The sequence below is a fragment of the Sus scrofa genome, chromosome 6, assembly GCF_054392235.1.
Source record: "Sus scrofa isolate SSC_HxYL_T2T_F1_AM1 chromosome 6, Sscrofa_HxYL_maternal_Yorkshire_Landrace_v2.0, whole genome shotgun sequence".
In the NCBI taxonomy this organism is placed as follows: domain Eukaryota; kingdom Metazoa; phylum Chordata; class Mammalia; order Artiodactyla; family Suidae; genus Sus; species Sus scrofa.
In genome coordinates, this window is record NC_139388.1 from 64,130,331 (window position 1) to 64,152,247 (window position 21,917).

The 21,917-nt window shown below is 43.1% G+C and overlaps 1 protein-coding gene and 1 non-coding gene across 2 annotated transcripts; one reads left to right on the forward strand and one right to left on the reverse strand.

Annotated features, from left to right (window-relative positions):
• Positions 1-306: 306 nt before the first annotated feature.
• On the reverse strand, positions 307-14,594 carry LOC100519606 (ret finger protein-like 4A). Its single transcript, XM_003127475.5, has 3 exons — positions 14,525-14,594; positions 5,444-5,736; positions 307-1,201 (listed from the first exon to the last, which is right to left on the reverse strand). The coding sequence occupies exons 2-3, from the start codon at positions 5,727-5,729 to the stop codon at positions 621-623; spliced, it is 867 nt and encodes a 288-aa protein (XP_003127523.1). The 5' UTR covers positions 5,730-5,736; positions 14,525-14,594; the 3' UTR covers positions 307-620.
• A 4,204-nt stretch (positions 14,595-18,798) lies between these two features.
• LOC146402490 (small nucleolar RNA SNORD34) lies at positions 18,799-18,869 on the forward strand. Its single transcript, XR_014808717.1, has one exon. It is a non-coding gene; the product is annotated as a small nucleolar RNA SNORD34 (small nucleolar RNA).
• The last annotated feature ends 3,048 nt before the right edge of the window (positions 18,870-21,917 follow it).

Sequence of the window (21,917 nt, forward strand, 5' to 3'; positions counted from 1 at the left end):
ACCGCGCCTTCATTTCTGAATCATCACAGTTCACAGGCTGCCTGGGATGTTGAATTTCCCCCCTTGGCTTAACTTATCAGGTTCTGCCAGGGTTTTGTCACAGCCAGGTGGGTCCACTTAGGGTAAAAGGGTCTTGGCATGACCAGCAGTCCACCAGAAATGGAAAATGGCCCAGAGAGTTCAGCAGGCACTTGAAAGGAATGTGTGTTTTTCAGTTGTTGAATGAAACAGAATACATGCACAGATTTTTACTGTTTAAACAGATCTTTTTTCCATAATATACAGAAAAGCAAACTAATCCTCAGAGTCACAAATTAGCTTTATTTGGTTTATAACCTTCATGATACACAAAGTTAAACTTACAGAAAATAACAACATTTGGGAATTGATCTGAAAGAAAGAACATAATGATTGGAGCTGAAATAAACAAGTCCTGCAGGAAACCACAATGCTTATTCATTATGGAAATGTCCTTTCCCCTGATGTAACTTGTGTTGGATTCACGAGTGGTTCCATAATTCCATACATTTTGGTATCGTCTGTGGAGCAAACAGAAAATCTCCCATCCACGGCCGTATGTTGTATAAAGATTTTCCATCACTGTTTCTGTAATCAGAGTTTCATTTGCTGGACCCTGGATTTGCTGGAGGACTATCGATGCCTAGATTCACCACAGGACAGATTCTCAGGAAGCATTGAGCATCCCGAGTTGCACTTCCAGGAGAAAAAAATGGACGCAGTGGCTCTGCAGTAGGAAGTTTAGTGAAGGTGAAAATATGGGATCCATCACTGATGTGATAAAAGGAAATGCTCCTACTATTCAGATCCAGGAAAATCCCTACTCGGTGTAACCGGGGGTTCACCCTGAGGACGGTGGAAGGCACAGTGCCTGCAGAGTAGAATTGTCCTCTTCTCAAGCTCACCGTCCAGAAGCCGCGATCTGGGGACAGCTGAATCATGCCTTGTCGATGCACCGATTCTTTGCACACGCCCACATCCCACTCTCTGCTGGACTCCACGTCCACCTCCCAGTAATGACGGCCAGAGGTGAACCGAGGCAGGCCCAGGACACAAAGTGTGTCACTGAATCTCTCAGGACAGGCCTCCTTCTTCTGTTTCAAGAGCCCGCAATGAACAGTCTTCAGGTCCTCGGAAATGATGAGTTGCTTGTTGGCTGTATCCGCATCCAAGGTCACATCCACTGTGCAAAGAAAAACAAGCAAGTACATACACCATGCACCACAATCCATGGCTTCTGAAAAGTCCCAAACATTTCATTCCTTTTCACGTCTCTACATCTATAGTTCTTTCCTGAGCATTAGGTTCTTGGGCATGTTTTCCTGATTACAAGGAGATCCAGGTCTATGGAGAGGACAAATGACTAAATGGAATGAGTCTTCTTCATCTTGGGGTTCTCTTTACGTTAATTTCATAATCATTATTATTATTATTTTTAGGGCCGCATCCATGGCATATAGAAGTTCTCAGGCTAGAGGCTGAATTGGAGCTGCAGCTGCTGGCCTACACCCAGTCATAGCAGTTCCAGATCTGAGCTGCATCTGTGACCTATGCCACAGCTTGTGGCAACACCGGATCCTTAACTAACTCAGCAAGGCCAGGGATCAAACCTGCATCCTCAGAGACACTATGTTGTGTTAACCCTCTGAACCACAGTGGAAACATCTAATTTGATTTTATATATATACATAAAACTGTATTTTTTTTTGCCTTTTTTGTCTTTTTCTTAGGGCCGCGCCTGAGGCATATGGAGGTTCCCAGACTAGGGGTCTAATCAGAGCTGTAGCTGCTGGCCTACACCACAGCCACAGCAATGCCAGATCTGAGCCACGTCTGTGACTTACACCATGGCTCATGGCAATGCTGGATCCTTAACCCACTGAGCAGCAAGGCCAGGGATCAAACCTTCATGATTTCTAGTTGGACTCATTCCCACTGTGCCATGACAGGAACTCCTGTTTTTACTTCTTTGTGCATCTACCTTCTTCATTTACTGTTATTGAATCGGCAATTGCATTTCAGTCCTTTTCATTCTCTGGAGGTATGAAAAAAATAAAGACAACATGCTAGGACACTTGGGATGAGATGGGCTAACTCAGCGTCAAGATAGAGAAAGGGATTCCTCTAGATGTAAGGATGTGCTGGGATCCCACGGCAGCCTAGAACCACAACTCAAGGGGGGCAGTGCTGAGAGGGTCTGGTCAACTGGAGGAGGGCTGCATGTATTGGTAACATCTCCAAATAACCCTGTATGGGGATGGGTGTGTACACCTGCTTGTCCTAATGTGCCCGTGTGGATGGAGCCCCAGGAGGCTCAGAAATAAACCCTCTGGACCAAAGGCCAATGGCTTCACTGGCTCCCTCCCAACATGGCTCTTTGGGAGATGTTCAGATGTTGTGACCATTGAAGAGAACTTGTGAAGGCTTATGAAGTTTCTGCGATGGGTTTCACCATCCAAATCTTCCTCAGGGGTGTGCCCATCATAGTGCAGTGGAGCCAAATCCAACTAGGAACCATGAGGTTACGGGTTTGATCCTTGGCCTTACTCAGTGGGTTATGTGGCTTGGATCTGGCATTGCTGTGGCTGTGGCATAGGCCAGCAGGTGTAGCTCCGATGAGACCCCTAGCCCAGGCACTTCCATATGCTGTGACTATGGCCCTAAAACAAAAAACAAAAAACAAAAAACTTCCTCAGAGATCAAAGCAGTTGTTTACTTTTCCAATGAAACTGCTGGGTGGAATGCCTGTCACAGTACAATCATGACCTCCCATTCACATGCAAGGCATCACCCACTGATTACAGGACCTATCCTAGGAGACAGGGACTGGGTGAGAGAATGAGGACATGACACTCTCCAAGGAGCTTGGGAGGTTTGTCCTAGCAAGCTGAGTTAACACATCACATGTGCAGCTGAGCTCTGATAATTCCCCTTAACTCAGAGTTCTGAGCCCAAGTCAGGCATCTTAGTTCCAGGTCAGGGAGGAAATGAGATGTTGCCATGCTCAGGTCCAGACTTGTCAATGGCACTGAAACCTACAGTCACAACCATAGGCTGTTATCCCATCCTTTGCCTGGGAGGCTTGTGCTTTAAAAGTTCTCCTTGTCAAAGACAACTTACAGAATGGGAGAAAATAGTTTCAAATGATGCAACCGACAAGGGCTTTATCTCTAAAATATACAAACAACTTATACAACTCAACAGCAAAAACAAACAAACAAAAAAACAACCAAAAAAAAAACCCCCAAAAAAAGAAAAAGTGGGCCTGAATAGATATTTCTCCAAAGAAAATATACAGATGGTCAACAGCCACATGAAGAAATGCTCGACATCACTGATTATTAGAGAAATGCAAATCAAAACTACCATGAGACACCACCTCACACCAGTCAGAATGGCCATCATGAATAAGTCCACAAATAACAAATGCTGGAGGAGGTGTGGAGAAAAGGGAACCCTCCTGCACTGTTGGTGGGAATGTAAGCTGGTACAACCACTATGGAAAACAGTATGGAGGTACCTTAGAAAACTATACATAGAACTACCATATAACCTAGCAATCCCACTCTTGGGCATATACCTGGACAAAACTTTCCTTGAAAAAGACACATGCACCCCTATGTACATTGCAGCACTATTCACAATCGCCAAGACATGGAAACAACCCAAATGTCCACTGACAGATGAATGGATTAAGAAGATGTGGTATATATGCACAATGGAACACTACTCAGCCATAAAAAAGAACAAAATATTGTCATTTGCACCAACATGGATGGCACTAGAGTTTCTCATACTAAGTGAAGTAATTCAGAAAGAAAAAGACAAATACCACATGATTTCACTTATATCTGGAATCTAATATATGGCACAAATGAACCTTTCCACAGAAAAGAAAAACATGGACTTGGAGAACAGACTTGGAGTTGTCAAGAGGGAGGGGAAGGGAATAGGAGGGACTGGGAATTTGGGGTTAATAGATGCAAAGTATTGCCTTTGGAATGGACTAGCAATGGGATCCTGCTGGATAGCACTGGGAACTATGTCTGGTCACTTGTGATGGAGCATGATAATGTGAGAAAAAAGAACGTATACATGTATGTGTGACTGGGTCACCTCGCTGTGCTATAGAAAATTGACAGAACACTGTTAATCAGCTATAACGGAAAAATAAATATCATTATAAAAAAAATTCTCCTGTCCACACTGACTAAAAGCCGCAGGTGATTCTGTGCACAAACAGTGCCTGTCTCTGGGTCTCCCTGCCAGAAGGGGTCAGATTCAGTGGGTGCAGGGTGCTGTCACTCAAAGTGTGGTCGCAGCATCCCTGCCCCCAGAGCCATGTCGGGAGTCCAGATTCACAGGTCAGCCCAGAGCTCCAGAATGCAAATCTGCATTTAAACTCGCTGTCAGGCAATTTAGATACACCCAAGTTTGAGAAAAGATATGGTCGTGCCGGGATGCCCAAAGAAACACAATGGGAGCCCTGTGTGTCTTTTAAATTTTCTCACATGGTTAAAAATATCAGGTCCAGCCACGTTGCTGCAAAGGGCATTATTTCATTCTTTTTGTCTTTTTGCCTTTTTCTAGGGCTGCATCTGCAGCATATGGAGGTTCCCAGGCTAGGAGTCTAATTGGAGCTGTAGCCACTGACCTACGCCAGAGCCACAGCAACGTGGGATCTGACCCACATCTGTGACCTACACCACAGTCATGGAAATGCCAGATCCTTAACCCACTGAGCAAGGCCAGGGATCGAACCCACAACCTCATGGTTCCTAGTTGGATTTGTTAACCACTGAGCCACGACGGGAACTCCACTTTATCCTTTTTTTAATGGCCTAGGAAGAGTCCATTGTATATATATATACCAAGGACCTACTGTATGGCTCAAGGAAATTGACTCAGTACTCTATATGGGAAAAGAATCTGAAAAATAATGCAGATTATACATGTGTATTATATACATAACCACTGATTCACTTTGATGTACAAACTAACACAACGTTATAAGTCAACTATACTCCAGTAAAATTAAAAAACCCAGTCAGGTATATTTTCTTCTGATAATACATTGCATTTCCTCCAATATATCCAACTCTGATGTCTACCTGTGGTAATTGCCATCTGTCTGGTGATCAGTAGCTACCAGTGGACACTGGAAAATTTCCAATGTATCTAATACTGGAAAGCACTGACCAAGGGCACGGTCTAAATAGGACCTTTGCTAAAGCCTATAGATAGTACATGTCTATACTTCATATGTATCTATACTTAGAGATGCCAACAACTGTGGCTTAGAAGGAATAAAAATTTCAGGTGCCAGAATTCAGCGAATGCCCCTATTGAGTGGAGAGCTTTTGAAAATATGCTTTTTTTCCCAGGGTGCTTTATGGGCTGTGGGCAGGTTGTACAAGTGTCTTACCTTGGAGCTTCCGTATCCTCGGGTTCATCCGGAGAACCTCTGTCAGGTGGGGCTCTAAGTCCTTAACCTTTGAAACCAGCTCTCCAAGCTTGCGAGCACCTATGAGATCCTTCTTTTGTGAGACGACAGAGCAGTTGGGGCACAACAAACCCTCCCCATCAGGCTCCTTCTTCAGGGAATTGAGGCATTTGAAGCAGCAGATATAGCCACATTTCAGGTACATGGGATTTTCAAGATAGGTCAGGCAGATCGAACATTTACTTGTTTCTTTTATGTGTTCAGCCATCAGTCCTCTATGGGAAAAATGTGCATGATATTGGAATTTCCATGACATGAGTGGATACTACTCCCCGGGTCACTTTTTATGATTTGAATAACCAAATCTTTTTAAATCTCATTTTTAAAAAATTAAAGCATAATTGGTTTTCAATGTTGTATCAAATTCTGCTATACAGAAAAATGACCCAGTCATACATACATACATACATACATATATATATACACATTCTTTTTCTCATACTATCTCCTATCATGTTTTATCCCAAGAGGTTGGATATAGTTCCCTGTGCTATATAGTAGGACCTCATTGTTCATCCATTCTAAATGTAAAATAGTTTGTATCTTCTAACCCTAAACTCCCAGTCCATCCCACTCCTTCCTCCTCCCCCTTGGCAACCACGAGTCTGTTCTCCATGTCCAAGAGTTTTCTTTTCTGTAGATAGGTTCATTTGTGCCATACTTTAGATTCCACATATAAGTGATATCATATGGTATTTGTCTCTCTTTCTGACTTACTTCACTTAGTATGAGAATGTCTAGTTCCATCCATGTTGCTGCAAATGACATTATTTTGTTCTTTTTTATGGCTGAGTAAAATCCCATTGTAGAGATGTACCAAACCTTCTTAATCCAGTCACCTGTTGATGGACAATTAAGTTGTTTCCATGTCTTGGCTGTTGTCAATAGTGCTGCTGTGAAAGTAGGGTTGCATGTATTTTTCTGAATTGTAGTTTTGTCTGGGTATATGCCTTTGGGAGTGGGATTGCTGGATCATATGGCAGTTCTACATTTAGTTTTCTGAGGAAAGCCATACTGCTCTCCATAATGGTTGTACCAATTTACATCCCCTGGGTCACTTTTATTTTTACTTGCACAGTGATTTGTAATCATTATTACTACCTAATGAAGATATAAGTGCAAATATAAATGACTCATAGCCCTGACCTTCTGATTTTTAAAATGCTGTTTGGAAAGAAGGACACAATTCATCCTCTGGGTTTAATTTAGGTGTTGAGAGGGTGTATACCATGATTGAACGGTCAGATATGGTGTCCATCAGCCATGCACAAGTACTGAGCACCTTAGAGGGAGGCTTATCCATATTGAAAGGTGTTGTGAGTGTCAGATGCACACTCAGATTTGCAGACATGAAGAGTAAAAGACAACATAAATAATCTCCTTGAGAATTTCCTAATTTTATAGAGAAAGATAAAAATTGTCTACATAGAGGCGGAAAAAGCATTTTACAAAATTCGACATTCATTCCTGATAAAACTCTCCTCTAAGTGGGTAAAGAGTGAATGTCAGAATAGAGGTCATTCATTTAAAACTCACATTCAGCATAATACACAAAAATGAAAAGCTTCAATTATTCCCTCTAAATTTGGAAAAAAGATGCTCATTTTTGCTACTCTATTTAACATGGCACCAAAAGTCCTAGCCATAGCAATTGGACAAGAAAAAGAAATAAAGGGCGTCTAAATGGGTGGAAAGTAGTTACACTGTCACTATTTGCAGAAGACATGATACTCTGTATTGATAACTGTAAAGTTTCCACCCCAAACTAATATGAGTTCAGCAGATCGTAGGATACAAGATTAATGCATAGGCTTCTGTTGTGTTTCTATACACTAATAACAAACTATCAGAAAAAGAGTAAAAAAAATCCCACTTAAAATCCCATCAAATAAAATACCTGGGAATAATCCTAACCAAGGAAGTGATAGAATTAGACTTTGAAAACTAGAATATTGATGTCTTTTTAGGGCCGCACCCATGGCATATGGAAGTTCCCAGACTAGGTGTCAAATCAGAGCTGCAGCTGCCAGTCTACACCACAGCCACAGCAATGCCAGATTCTAGTTGTATCTGTGACATACACTACAGCTCACGGCAGTGCCGGATCCTTAACCCACTGAGCAAGGCAAGGGACAGAACCTATGTCCTCATGGATACTGGTTGGGTTTGTTACTACTGAGCCACAACAGGAATGCTAAAAACTAGAAAATATTGATGAAGGAAACTGAAGATGAGTCAAAGGAATGAAAAATATCTGAAGCTCTTGGATGGGAAGAATTACTGTTATGAAAATGGTCATTCTACCATATGCAATCTAAAATTTAATAAAGTTTTTATAAAATACCCCTGATACTTTTCACAGAACCAGAACACATGATTCTTAAATTTTATGGGAACATAAAGTACCCTAAATTGCAAAAGCAAATATTTAGAAAAATGGTAAAGCTCGTGGTATAACCCTCCCAGACTTTAGACTATAGTATAAAATTACAGTCATCAATATGGTATGTTACTGCCACAAGAACAGACACATATGTCAATGGAGCAGAGTACAGAGCCCAGAAATTCACCCATGTGCCCATGGTCAGTTAAGCTACTACAAAGGAGGAAGGAATACACAATAGATAAAATACAGTCTCTTCAACAAAGGGTGCTGGGAAATTTAGACAGGGACATATAAAACAATGAGGTTAGAATATTGCCTCATGCCATACACACACACACAAAAAAAAAAAACACCCCAAAACACTTTTTTTTCCATATGCTGCACTTTCAGCATATGGAAGTTCCCAGGCTAGGGGTTGAATCTAGGGGCTATAGCTGCCAGCCTACACCACCGCCATAGCAACACCAGATCCTAGCCACATCCTTGACCTACACTACAGCTCACGGCAATGCCAGATCCTAAACCCACTGAGCGAGGCCAGGGATAAAACCTGCATCTCATGGATATAGTCAGATTCATTTCTGCTGCGCCACAATGGGAACTCCCTCAAAACACTTTAAAGACCTGAATATATGACCCGAAACCCACAATTCCTAGAAGAGGCCATAAGAAGAACACTCTTCGACATAAATTATACCAGTATTTTCACGGAACTGTCTCTTAAGGCAGCAGAAATCCAAGAAAAGAAAAGGGACCTAATTAAACGTAAAAGCTGTTGGACAGCAGAGGAAACCATCAACAAAATGAAAAGACAATCTACAGGTGGGGGAATATCCGTAGATTATTTTAGATGAGCAACTAATACCCAAAATATACAAAACAGGTCATATAGCTCATCATCAAAAGGCAAAAAACCCAATCAAAAAATGGGCAGATGACCTGAATAGATGACTTCCCAAAGAAGACAGAGCAGTCACCTGGGACATGGAAAGATGCTCAATGTCACTGATTGCAGAAATGAAAATCAAACCCACGATGAGGTCCCACCTCCCACCTGTCAAAATGGATACCATCAAAAACTCTGCAAGTAACAAATGTTGAAGAAGAGGTGAAGAAAAGGGAACCCTCCCTAGAACACTGTTGCTGGGATGGTAAACTGGTGTCCTCACTGTGGAAAACAGTATGGAGCTTCCTCAAATAACTAAATATACAACTACCATATGACCCAGCAATTCCCTTCCTGGGCATATATCCAGACAAAAACCACAATTCAAAAAGACTCATGCACCCCTATGTTCATAGCAGCATTATTCGTAATAGCCAAGACATGGAAACGACCTCAATGTCCATCAACAGGTGAATGGATTAAGAAAATGTGGTACATATACACATCACAGCTATGCCTCAGCCAATTTAAAGAATGAGATGCTGCCATTTGCAGCAACAAGTCAGTCCACCTGGAGGGTAGTAGCTTAGGCGAGTAAGTCAGAGAGAGAACGACAAATACTGTGTCATGTCACTTATAAGGAGACACTAAAAATAATACAAATGAAGGCATATGTAAAACAGAAACAGGCTTGCAAGTATAAAAAGGAAACCTACCATTACAAAAGGGGAGAGGGAAGAGGGAAGGGAAAATGATATAAAATTAACAAAAAGATATTACTACATACAAAAATCAATACACAACAAGGGTACACTGTATGGGACAGGGAGTTAATACTCATTATCTTATAATAACCTATGATGGATGGAATACTCTAAAAACACTGAATCAGGAGTTCCCGTTGTGGCGCAGTGGTTAACGAATCCGACTAGGAACCACGAGGTTGCGGGTTCGGTCCCTGCCCTTGCTCAGTGGGTTAACGATCTGGCGTTGCCGTGAGCTGTGGTGTAGGTTGCAGACGCGGCTCGGATCCCGCGTTGCTGTGGCTCTGGCGTAGGCCGGTGGCTACAGCTCCGATTCAACCCCTAGCCTGGGAACCTCCATATGCCGCGGGAGCGGGCCCAAGAAATAGCAACAATAACAACAACAACAACAACAAAATAATAAAAACACTGAATCATTATGCTGTACACCTGAAACCGACACAGTATTTTATTTTATTTTTTATTTCATTTTATTTTTTTGTCTTTTTGTCTTTCCTAGGGCCGCACCCACGGCATATGGAGGTTCCCAGGCTAGGGGTCCAATTGGAGCTGTAACCACCGGCCTACGCCAGAGCCACAGCAACGTGGGATCTGAGCCTTCTCTGTGACCTACACCACAGCTCACGGCAACGCCAGGTTCCTAACCCACTGAGCAAGGCCAGGGATCGAACCCACCCGCAACTTCGTGGTTCCTAGTCGGATTCGGATTCGTTAACCACAGGGCCACGACGGGACCTCCGACACAGTATTTTAAATCAACTGTGATTCAATGAAAAACCCTGTAGCTGTGATGAGGATGTCAGCGCCCATGCATCTAATACATAACGATTTTTTTTTTTTGTCTTTTTAGGGCCTCACCCGTGGCCTATGGAGGTTCCCAGGCTAGGCGTCAAACGGACGTTGCAGCGGCTGGCCTGCCCCACAGCCACAGCAATGCACGATCTGAGCTGCGTCTGCAGCCTACACCACACCTCACGGCAATGCCTGATCCTTAACCCACTCATCGAGGCCAGGGACTGAACCTGCATCCTCACGGTTCCTCATCTTCCTAGTGGGGTTGTTTCCTGGAGCCTGGAAAATGAATTTATAACCGCAGACCTGAGTCACCTTGCATTTTTACCGGACAGCACTGGTCCAGACCAAAGTTCCTCCAGCTCCCCACCTATCAAAGTGGCATGTGGCAAAAACTCATCACAGAAATGAAGAGGTGGAAAAGTCTGGCTTAAATGTCATTTATTGCTCATGGTCCGCTCTGATGAGACTTTATTATTTCCTCAACCTGGGGATTACAAATCTAATTCCTGCCTCCTTCTGCCATCAGAGGTCTTTGTGTCCAGGGCACACACTGTGCCTGGCGTTGAGCTGGCCTCAGACAGTACTTGCTGGCTTAATAAATCACCCCATTCCTGATCCTTTGCTTTCTTTCCCGGATTTGCCTTTTGCAGAAAACGGAGAAGTAAAAACGAAATCCTCTAAGAGTGATTCACCTCTACTCAACTAGATCCTCTTTGGCCTCCAGCTGCTTCCGCTGACAGCTCAGCTCTGGAGTGAGATCCACCTGCAAGGGGCTGTTATTAGTGAGGCCCCCTCCTCCCATCTCAGCCCAAATGGCCTCACTTCATTAATCCAATCAGAGTGAGACTTAAATCTGGCAGTAGTGACATTTGTTTCCCTCTATCATCAACCACTCAATGGAGATAATTGTATCTTGAAAGTTTTAGTTTAAACTGATAGAAACCAAATATTGCCATATTATCATTTTAGCATAGATCTTGAGTATTCTGTCTGTTGATGATAAGAATTGGAATTAGGATTGAAATGAAAACTGCCATCGTCTTTAATCCTGAAACAAATGGACTAGTTTTAAGTAGTTTTTCATCATGAAGGTAAAATCTCCCATTTTGAAGACAACTAATGAAACCGATTTAAGAGTCATTCCTAAAATCCCAGTCCCTAGACCACAGTCATTTTCTCAAAGGATGTTTTCTCTGTAAGTGTGAAGATGCCCGTTTAGAAGTGTGGTAAACAAACCGCAAATCTGTCTCCTATCCGCCAGCCAGGGACGGTTCCAGGCTATGTTAGTTGCAACATTGAAAGAAAAGATGCAAGATATTTGATAATATTATTATTTCTTTTACACCACAGCATAAAGCTCTTTTTTTAAAAAAAATTTTTTAGACATAAATCTCTTTTAAAAAAAGGTTCAAACACTGACCCTTGTAAAAAAAAAAAAAAAACTGACCCTTGTGATTTTGTGTGACTCACTGGTGACAAACGTCAAACAGTAGAAGCAAAACTGGGAGATCCTGGGGGTGGCTTGTCTTTCCTGGTATAAAGGTCAGCTGTGCGGGAGACACACGAGGCAGGGCTCATGTCCAGAATCTATAACTGGACCTAAACTTACAGCACCAGCCAGCAATGCCCTTTGACCACCGTTTGCCTGGGGCAGGGGTGGGAGCTCCCAGCACGGGAGTAAATCATTCATCTAGAGGCTGCCCCCACTCGCGGTGGAGGAGAATCACCTGGATATGATTGTGGATGAGCATCAGCTCTTCCTGGGCCAATCATGACCCTGGACCAGAAAAGCAAACAATTCATTGTGGGGTTAGCTGGACAATTTGGATGGGGGTCTGCAGATGGAGCATCAGTTTTTTATCAGTGTTGTTTTCCTGAGTTGAGTGGCAGTGTGGTTGTTCTGTAGGAGACGTTGTTGGGGGAAAAAAAAAATCACACTAGAGAGTTACTGATAATGTGAGAAATATCAGGCACTTGCTCTGAGGTGGTTCAGAAAAACATTCTTATAACACTCTTATAACTTCTTTCTTTCCCCCTTTTTTTTTTTTTTTTTTGGAGGGGAGTGCTGCACCTGCTGCATATGCAAGTTACTAGGCTTGGAGTTCCTGTTGTGGCTCAGTGGCTAACAAATCCGACTAGGAACCATGAGGTTGTAGGTTTGATCCCTGGGCTTGCTGAGTGGGTTGGGGGTCCAGCCTTGCCGTGAGCTGTGGTGTATATCACAGATGCAGCTTGGATTCTGAGTTGCTGTGGCTGTGGCGTAGGCCAGCAGCTACAGCTCCGATTTGACCCCTAACCTGGGAACTTCCATATGCTGCAGGTGCGACCCTAGAAAAGATAAAAAAAAAAAAGTTCCCAGGCTAGGGATTGAATTGGAGCTGCAGCTGCCAACCTATGCCATAGCTGCCAACCTACACCACAGCCACAGCAATGCTGGATCCTTAACCTACTGAGGGAGGCTAGGGGTCGAACACATGTCCTCATGGATACACATTGGGTTCATTACTGCTGAGCCATGAGGGGAACTCCCGGAAAAAACACTCTTGATAATGGTATTACATATAGAGAAAAAGGGAGCTAGAATAGTAAGTAAAATATTTTCTTTGTCTTTTTTTTTATAGTAAGTAAAATATTAATAGGGAGTCTGTGTAAGACGCATACGGGAACTTTTTAATATTCTTCTTGCCATATTTCTACATACTTGAAGTATTTCACATCCATTGTTTAAATTAAAAAATGCACTGCCATTACATTTATTTGTATATTGCTGAATATATACATTTTTTCCTACGGCAGTCCTTAAGTAAATTTGAAACAGTTACTGATGACATGCGTCAAATGTCATTGGGGGTGTTAATAGTTTTTAGAACCGTTTTTTTTTTAACCACTTTACAAAATAAAAAGCTTTGCCCAACATGCTGGAAAAGTCTAAGTGAAATGAAGATATTTCAAGATGGGGAGAAGTTAAGACAATTTATCACTGGCAGGTCTACTGGGAGGCCAAGGAAAGGAAGTCTTCTCTGAAGGCCCCCGTGCTGAAGGTGAACAGACTTACACAGTGACGATGGGCATCTGGATGGCACTGTGGGCACGTGTGTAGGCGATCCTTAATTCTTATGTGAGAGGAAACTCATCATGAAGACAAAGAAATGGAAGGCTCTAAGTGGGTTATAACAGGTAGAACTAAAACATATAAAAAGGGCAGCATAAAGCAGATGAGAGTGTTATGGAATTGTGCTATATTAAGGATCTTGCCACTATAAAGTGGTAATATATTTAATGAGAATGTAATCTACTGGGGACACCTAGTATGGTGGCTACAATACTCACTGGTAAGAATTGTGGTAATAGCCATGGAAACACATGTCTTCATGATGAAGCAAATGATAACAGACTTGTAAAAATACACAGCAAGACAATCATAGCAGGGGCTGCTGTTCCCCCGCTTCCATCCATGGGGACCCAGGCAGAGAATCAACATGGAACCCTTGGCGTGAACCATACATCAGAACAGTTGGACCTAGTGGACACGACCTGATGTTTCCATCCAAGAGTGGGAAATCACGTGTTCTCTTCCAGCACACAGAGAACGGCCACCAGGATAGATAACCTGTCAGGTACCTAACCAGTTTTCACACATTTAAGAAGACTGAAATCCCATGATGTATCTCTTCCACCCACAAGGACAGGAAACTAGGAGCCAAGCACAGCAGGAAAGCTGGAAAATTCACAGATATGTGGATTTTAACAGCGAACTCCAGAATGAAGAGTTCAACCAAGAAATCAAAAACATACCTTGAGGCAGGCGTGAATGGAAACACACCACCAGATGTTATGGGATTCAGCGGAAGCTGTTCCAAGAGGGGACGTTTATCCCAATAAAACCCATATTGCAACAAAATCCAACAAAATAAAAAGAGATTTCAATACATAACTTTAACTCAAACATACCCCCCAAAATCTAAATTTATAAACGCAACAATCTAATCCCCCAACCCCAACAAAAAACACCCCCAACAAAAACACCAAACTAAGCTCAAAGTTTAAAGAAAAAAGGAACCAACAAAGATCAGAGTGAAATAAATGACATGAGGGTTAGAAAAACAGCAGAAAAAAATCCAGAAAACCAAGCGCTGGTTTCGGAAGAGGCAGACATTCACGTTGTTACTTACCCCTGGCGGGAAGGTAAGAGAGGCCACCTTTCAGGGTCTGGCCCACAGGGCGTCTCCCAGGTCCCGGCTCTCCTCCCTCCCTTTTCTCACCAGAGCCAGCTGAATCCTTTTCGCTAAAAAAACAAGAAACGGTTGTGGAATCATCACAGCAGGTCCTATTCAGCCCTCTCCCTGGAATCCCCCTCTCTCACCCCTCACTATCCTGCTGCTTCTCAGACGCCAGCCCAGGTGATCGCACCTGCTCTTATTTATCTGAGGATCCTCCTCAATCACTGTAACTGATTCGCTCTCTTCAGTTTCTCACAATGAAGTTCACACTGTTTTTGTTTACTCCTCTAGCCTCTCTCTTCCTAATAAACTGGGGGCTCTGCGAGACAGGAATATTCTCCTTATTGACACTCCACCCACCGTGTCTGGTCAGAGTGATGTCCCATGAGCATCACCTACTGCCATTCTGCTTCATCACCAGCAACAGCAGGAGGAAATACAGAAACTGCTTATTCTGATATCTGCTATAAATAACAATTACTTGCAAATTCTCTGCCATTCATGGTGTTACATTTTACTGTAGCCTCCATGAGGCCCTTAGAACTTTCTTTATTAGCAGAAGCTCTGATGTGAATCCGATGCCCAGCAAATCTTCCTACAACCCTCTCTGCTCCCTAAGTCACTCCTCCGCCCAGTCAGAGTGTGAATGAATGGTGATGCTTGGCGGGAGGCAGGAAAGCATGTGTCCTGCCCGAAGTCAGTGCACAAGCACAGCTCCGAGGTCTCCTATTGGGGACCCCTTGTTACCTGGTTTTGCCCTGAGATTGAACCTAAGCAGCCGGCTGACTGGCGTTTGCTACAAAGCTCTGTGCAAGGAAGCGCCCCATAGGATGAACCAGGCACCCGAGTCCATAGGCTTAGCAACCGCACCCCTGGACCTAGGCTCCCCACAGAGAAGCCATCATCACATTGTCTGCAGTGTCAGAGACCCTGACCTCCTGGAGAGCATCAGACATCTCCAAAGACTAATTGCGTCCCAGTGCAAACCACCACCATCCTCTCCAGATAATTAAACACACATTCTGGCAATTGTTAAGAAGACCCAAGTGCTAACCAAACAGCTGACAGAAAAAGTTTTCTGTATTTCCTGTGGAAAATCTTTTTTTTTTTCTTTTTCTGTCTTTTGTCTTTTTAGGGCTGCACCAGCGGCATATGGAGGTTCCCAGGCTAGGGGTCTAATCGGAGCTGCAGCCACCAGCCTGAACCACAGCCACAGCAATGTGGCATCCGAGCCGAGTCTGCAACCTACACCACAGCTCACGGCAACGCCGGATCCTTAACCCACTGAGCAAGGGCAGGGATCGAACCCGCAACCTCATGGTTCCTAGTTGGATTCGTATCTGCTGCGTCACGACAGGAACTCTTCCTGTGGAAAATCTTAATTCATAATAAAAGTTTAATTCATAATCAAAGGCCTTTTCAATCAAGGTCTTTTTTATCTTTTTTTTTTGTCATTATCTTGGGCCGCTCCTGTGGCATATGGAGGTTCCCCGGCTAGGGGTCCAGTCGGAGCTGTAGCCACCGGCCTACACCAAAGCCATGGCAATGCAGGATCCGAGCCGCATCTGCAACCTACACCACAGCTTACTTAACCCACGGAGCAAGGCCAGGGATCGAACCCGCAACCTCATGGTTCCTAGTCGGATTCATTAACCGCTGAGCCATGATGGGAATTCCAATGAGGTCTTTTTTAAAAAAGATTTTTTTTTATATTATAGTTGATTTACAATGTTCTGCCAATTTCTGCTGTACAGCAAGGTGACCCAGTTATACATACATACATATATATATATACACATTATTTTTCTCACATTAACCTCTATCATGTTCCATCATAAGTGACTAGATATAGTTCCCTGTGCTATGCAGCAGGATCTAATTGTTATTCACTCCAAATGCAATAGTTTGCATCTACAAATCCCCAAATCCCAGTCCATCCCACTCCCTCCCCCTTGGCAACCACAAGTCTGTTCTCCAAGTCCATGAGTTTGGATTTTTTTTTCTGTAGATAGGTTCATTTGTGCCATATATTAGATTCCAGATATAAATGATATCATATGGTATTTGTCTTTCTCCTTCTGACTTAATTCACTTAGTATGAGAGTCTCTAGTTCCAATGTAGCTACAAATAGCATTATTTTCCTTTTTAATAGCTGAGTAGTATTCCATTGTGTATGTATATGACATCTTCTTAGTCCATTCATCTGTTGATGGACATTTAAGTTGTTTCCAAGTCTTGGCTATTGTGAATAGTGCTGTAATGAACATAGGGGTGCGTGTATCTTTTTGAATGAAAATTTTGTCTTGATATATGCCCAGGAGTGGGATTGCTGGGTCATATGTAGTTCTGTTTAGATCTATATTTATTTTTCCTCTATACTGTTCTTTATAGTAGTTGTACCAATTTACATTCCCACCAATAGAGTAGGAGGGTTCCGTTTTCTCCACACCCTCTGCAGCATTTATTATTTTTTGACTTGTTAATGATGGCCATTCTGACTGGTATGAGGCGCCACCTCATTATAGTTTTGATTTGCATTTCTCTAATTATTAGTGATGACATTTTTTCAGGTGCCTGTTGGCCATAGTTGTTTGTGTATTTTAAAGATTAAAGATTAAAGATTAAGCCCTTGTTAGTTGCATCATTTGAAATGATTTTCTCCCATTCTCTGGGTTGTCCCTTTTTTTTTTTTTTTTGTCTTTAAGGGCTGCACCTGTGGCAGGTTCCCAGGGTAGGGGTCAAAATGGAACTGTAGCTGCTGGCCTACACCACATCAACATGGGATCCAAGCCATGTCTGCCACCTATACCATAGTGCATGGCAACGCCAGATCCTTAACCCATTGAGCGAGGCCAGGAATCGAACCTGTGTCCTCATGGATACTAGTCTGATTTGCTTCTGCTGAGCCACGACAGGAATTTTTCTTTCTTTTTTTTTTATAATTTCCTTTGCTGTGCAAAAGCTTGTCAGTTTGATTAGGACCCATTAGTTTATTTTTGTTTTTATTTCTGTTGCTTTGGGAGACTGACCTGAGAAAACATTTGTATGGTTGATGTCAGAGAATGTTTTACCTGAGTTCTCTTCCAGGAGTTTGATGGTGTCTTGTCTTATGTTTAAGTCTTTAAGCCAATTTGAATTTATTTTTGTGCATGGTGTGAGGGTGTTTTCAGTTTCACTGATTTACGTGCAGCTGTCAGGTTTCCCAGAACCACTTGCTAAAGAGGCTCTCTTTTTCCATTTTATGTTCTTGCTTCCTTTGTCAAATATTAATTGACTGTAGGTGTCTGGGTTTAATCAGGTCTTAAAGGGACACTTGAAGGCACATCAATGGCATCTTTTACTGTATTTCCAGTTGGACGTGTCCCTCAGTGTTTTTTTGACGTCTCCAAAATACCAAGTGTCATCACTGGATCAGGAGTCTGGTTCTAATGACTTGGAATTGCGTGCTTTTTGCATTTACCTGCCTAGGCTTGATTCATCAGTAAAATTCCCCATTTAACTGGGTATTTTCCACCTTAAAATACTGTGTATTCTTTTCTTTTCCTTGAAAGAAAAATTTTAATCTTTTGAAATAAATTAAAATGGAAATAAAACTTGTCAAAAATTATGGTATCTGGTGAAAAGAGTGTTTGGAGGAAATTAATGGAATTTAATGCATTTAAAAATTTCCCCTGTTTTTTTTTTTAAAGACATTGAAAATACTTTTTTTTTTTTTGGCTATTCCCATGGCATGTGGGAGTTCCTAGGCCTGGGATCCAACGTGAGCCACAGCAGTGACAACGCTGAATCCACCACTAAGCCAGCAGGAAACTGTGTTTTCCGCATGGCATGTGGACGGTCGGAGGCCCAGGATGGATACTGTGTGTCAATACTGTGTATTCTTCATGCCCACATGGCTTCACAGGAAGATGATGCATTTTAATGGAAAGTTTTGGTGTGTTTTACTGGAATCCCGCCACACCTGTCTTCATATTGCCTATGACAGCTTCTATTGTAAAGGCAGCATTAAATAGGGGTAACAGACAGAGTCCATGAGGCCTGTGAACCTAAAATATTTACTCCCTGAGTCTTTGAGAAAACGTTTGTTCCCAAGAACGAGTATTTTGAGAGAATTCTGGTGCCCACCACCCGGCCCATCTGAAAGGCCTTGGCGCCTCCAGGCTCTGGGCCAACTCCACATTCCCCATGGGTTTCCAACAGGATTTTCACTGAGAAATGGTTCTTTTTGCTTCCGTGATGGTCCACAATTACCTACATTGTTGGATCCTCATGAAAACAGCACTGGCTGAAAAAAAAAAAAAAGAAGTTGTTCTTTTTGCTGGCGTTTGTTTCATATTTGGCATGTTTTCATGCTTCCCCCTCAGTTTAGTGCTAGTTCTTCAACTTTGTTTCATCCACATAATATTTTTCTGTTTGAATATTTATAATTTCGGAGAGGACTGTTAAAAATGGCTCCTTCAAATGCAATTAGGGGATGTTTCCAAGCGCATCGGACTGTAGACAACAGGGTCACCACCCACCGACCCCACCTCAGGAGCTCCTGTCCACCCTCAGCTGTCAGGGACCTCGAGCAGATCCCGTTTCCTCGACACCACCACCCCCCCCCCCGCCCCCGCTCGGTCTCCTCTCCTGGACAATTTTAAAATCATGCGGATACCCTGGCTGAGAACAGTTTGGTGTCAGTGTTAAGACAGATAATTCGGATGCATTTATGGGCAGAAAACCCTGCAGCAGTTAATTCGAACGCTTCAAAGGGGAGTGAACCAAAGGAAGCAAGAACATAGGCGAGGGAGACTCATGATAGGTTCTGGCTGATTCCACTCTGTGGTGCTGTTTGGAGTGTTCTGACAAGTTCAAATCTCCTCACTTTAACGACAAAGGTAAATCTAATTAGGCATCATGAACATCAAACATCATAAGTAATTTCTGACAGGTACACAAACAGAATGTTGAAACTGGCATCATGGTGGATGTGGTTAGATCTCCACTCCGAGTCATACACTGAAGCCTTACTTACTCCATTTTCTCTTAGGTGATTTTGGTTTTGTTTTGTTTTTGTCTTTTTTTTGTCTTTTTAGGGCTGCACCCGCAGCATATGGCGGTTCCCAGGCTAGAGGTCAAATCGGAGCTACAGCTCTGGTCAAACCAGAGCCACAGCAACTCAGGATCCAAGCTGCATCTACAACCTATATCCCAGCTCCTGGCAATGCCAGATCCTTAACCCACTGCGCGAGGCCAGGGATTGAACCCACAACCTCATCATTCCTAGTCGGATTCGTTTCCCCTGCGCCATGACTTTTTTTTAGGGCCACACATGGAGGTTCCCAGGCTAGGGGTTGAATCAGAGCTGTAGCTGCCAGACTAGGCCACAGTCACAGCAGTGGGGGATCTGGCTGAGTCTGCAACCTACACCACAGCTCACAGCAATGCTGGATCCTCAACCCACAGAGCAAGGCCAGGGATTGAACCTGTATCCTCATGGACCCTAGTCAGATTCGTTTTCATTGAGCTGTCATGGGAATTCTTCAGTTTTATCTTTCTTTCACTGTTTTATTAGCAAACATTGTCTGGGGCCCTGTGTTGAGACATTCTGAAGTCCCCAGCTCTGGACCAGATGTAGATGGAGAGGAGGGCGCACATGTCTGTGTGGTTCTGTCCTGAACACCTTTGTCTTCAGGGGCTGAAGTGAGAACGACATTCCCCAACCAAGGGACTTCCAGCCTGGTGCTAATGCTGGTTTCCAGGGATCTTGTGTTGGTGCGTGCATGTGTGTATGTGTGTGTGAAATGAAGACTTGGGCATTCTCTCTCTTTTTTAAACAGAGAATTAACTGTATCTGGCATGGGGTGGAATAGAACTTTTTAAGATTCTGAAAATGACCTGTGTGTTGTACAGAACGGATGCCACATCCCACATGTCACCACTGAGCACTTATTTATGTATTTTTGCTTTTTTTAGGGCCACACCTGCAGCATATGGAAATTCCCAGGCCAAGGGCTGAATTGGGGCTCTTGCTGCTGGCCTACACTGCAGCCACAAGAACATGGGATCTGAGCCGTATCTGTGATGTACACTACAGTTCACAGCAATGCCAGATCCCTGACCCACTGAGTGAGGCCAGGGATCCAACCAGCATCCTCGTGGATACCAGTCAGATCTGTTTCCATGGAGCCCCAGTGGGAACTCCCATCATGGAGCACTTTAAATGAGTCTAATGAAAATGAGGAGCTGAACTGTAATCTTACTCTAATTAGCTTAAAATAAACAGCTCCATGTGGCGAGTTCATACTGTATTGGACAAGGACTGGAAGAAGCTGCATGTATTCAATTGAATTTGGGGGTGTCTGGTACAGCAGATGGTACCAGAAGTTGGGGTTGGTGCGTCAGGGCTGGTGTTTCTGGTGGAGCAGGAGCAGGTGGGAGAAGAAGGAAAGGGCTGGATGCTTTTTCCTGCACCTGCTCTTTCTGGGTGACATGGAGACTGGGACATAAAGGAATTAAATTTCTCAGCATATTATTTTGTTGTCCCCTACCTCCTCTTCCTCAGGGAGAGACACACACTCCCTCTCCACCACACATATGCACTCACAGTCGCATTCGTGATCTCCATCACCACCCACTTTGCATCCCAGCCCCGTGCACATACCTCCTCTCTTTCACATGCCCTTACACACCACGTCTTCTCTTCTGTGCTGTAAAGGAGTTCTAATGACCAGTGCCCGCCCCATCTGCAAACCCACAGATTCCCCCGTTCTTTGGGACATCCACACACTCCCCATGGGTTTTCAACTGGCTTTTCATTGAGAAATTGTGTTTTTATGCTCTTTCGTTTCCTACTGAGAATATCACTGTGTTTTTTCTACTTTTAGGGTCATTCGACACCTTCTCAAGCTAATATTCCTCCTATAGAGCTGACTATTTTAGAAATAGCATTTGGAAAAAGTATGGAGTTTCCTCAGAAAACTAAATATAGAACCATATGATCCAGCAATCCCACTCCTGAGCATATATCTGAACGAAAATAATTCAAAAAGCTACATGCACTCATATATTCATAGAAGCCCTAGTCACAAGCCAAGACATGGAAACAACCTATATGTCCATTGACAGATGAATGGATTAAGAAGATGTGGTATATATACACAATAGAATACTACTCAGCCATAAAGGAATGAAATAATGCCATTTGCAACAAATGGCAGTTTGCTTAGAGATTCTCATTCTAAGTGCAGTTAAGTCAGGAAGAGAAAGACAAATACCATATGATATCATTTATATGTGGAATCTAAGGTGGGATTAAGATGCAGAATGGAAGGACTGGAGCTCAACTTCTGTCACAAAAAC

What these genes read in the sequence shown, in the direction of transcription:
- LOC100519606 (XM_003127475.5), bottom strand. Translation starts at nt 5,729, where the DNA reads ATGGCTGAACACATAAAAGAAACAAGTAAATGTTCGATCTGCCTGACC. An exon ending in GAGGATACGGAAGCTCCAAG is followed by an intron (nt 1,202 to 5,443) that starts GTAAGACACTTG and finishes TTCTTTGCACAG; the next exon opens with TGGATGTGACCTTGGATGCG.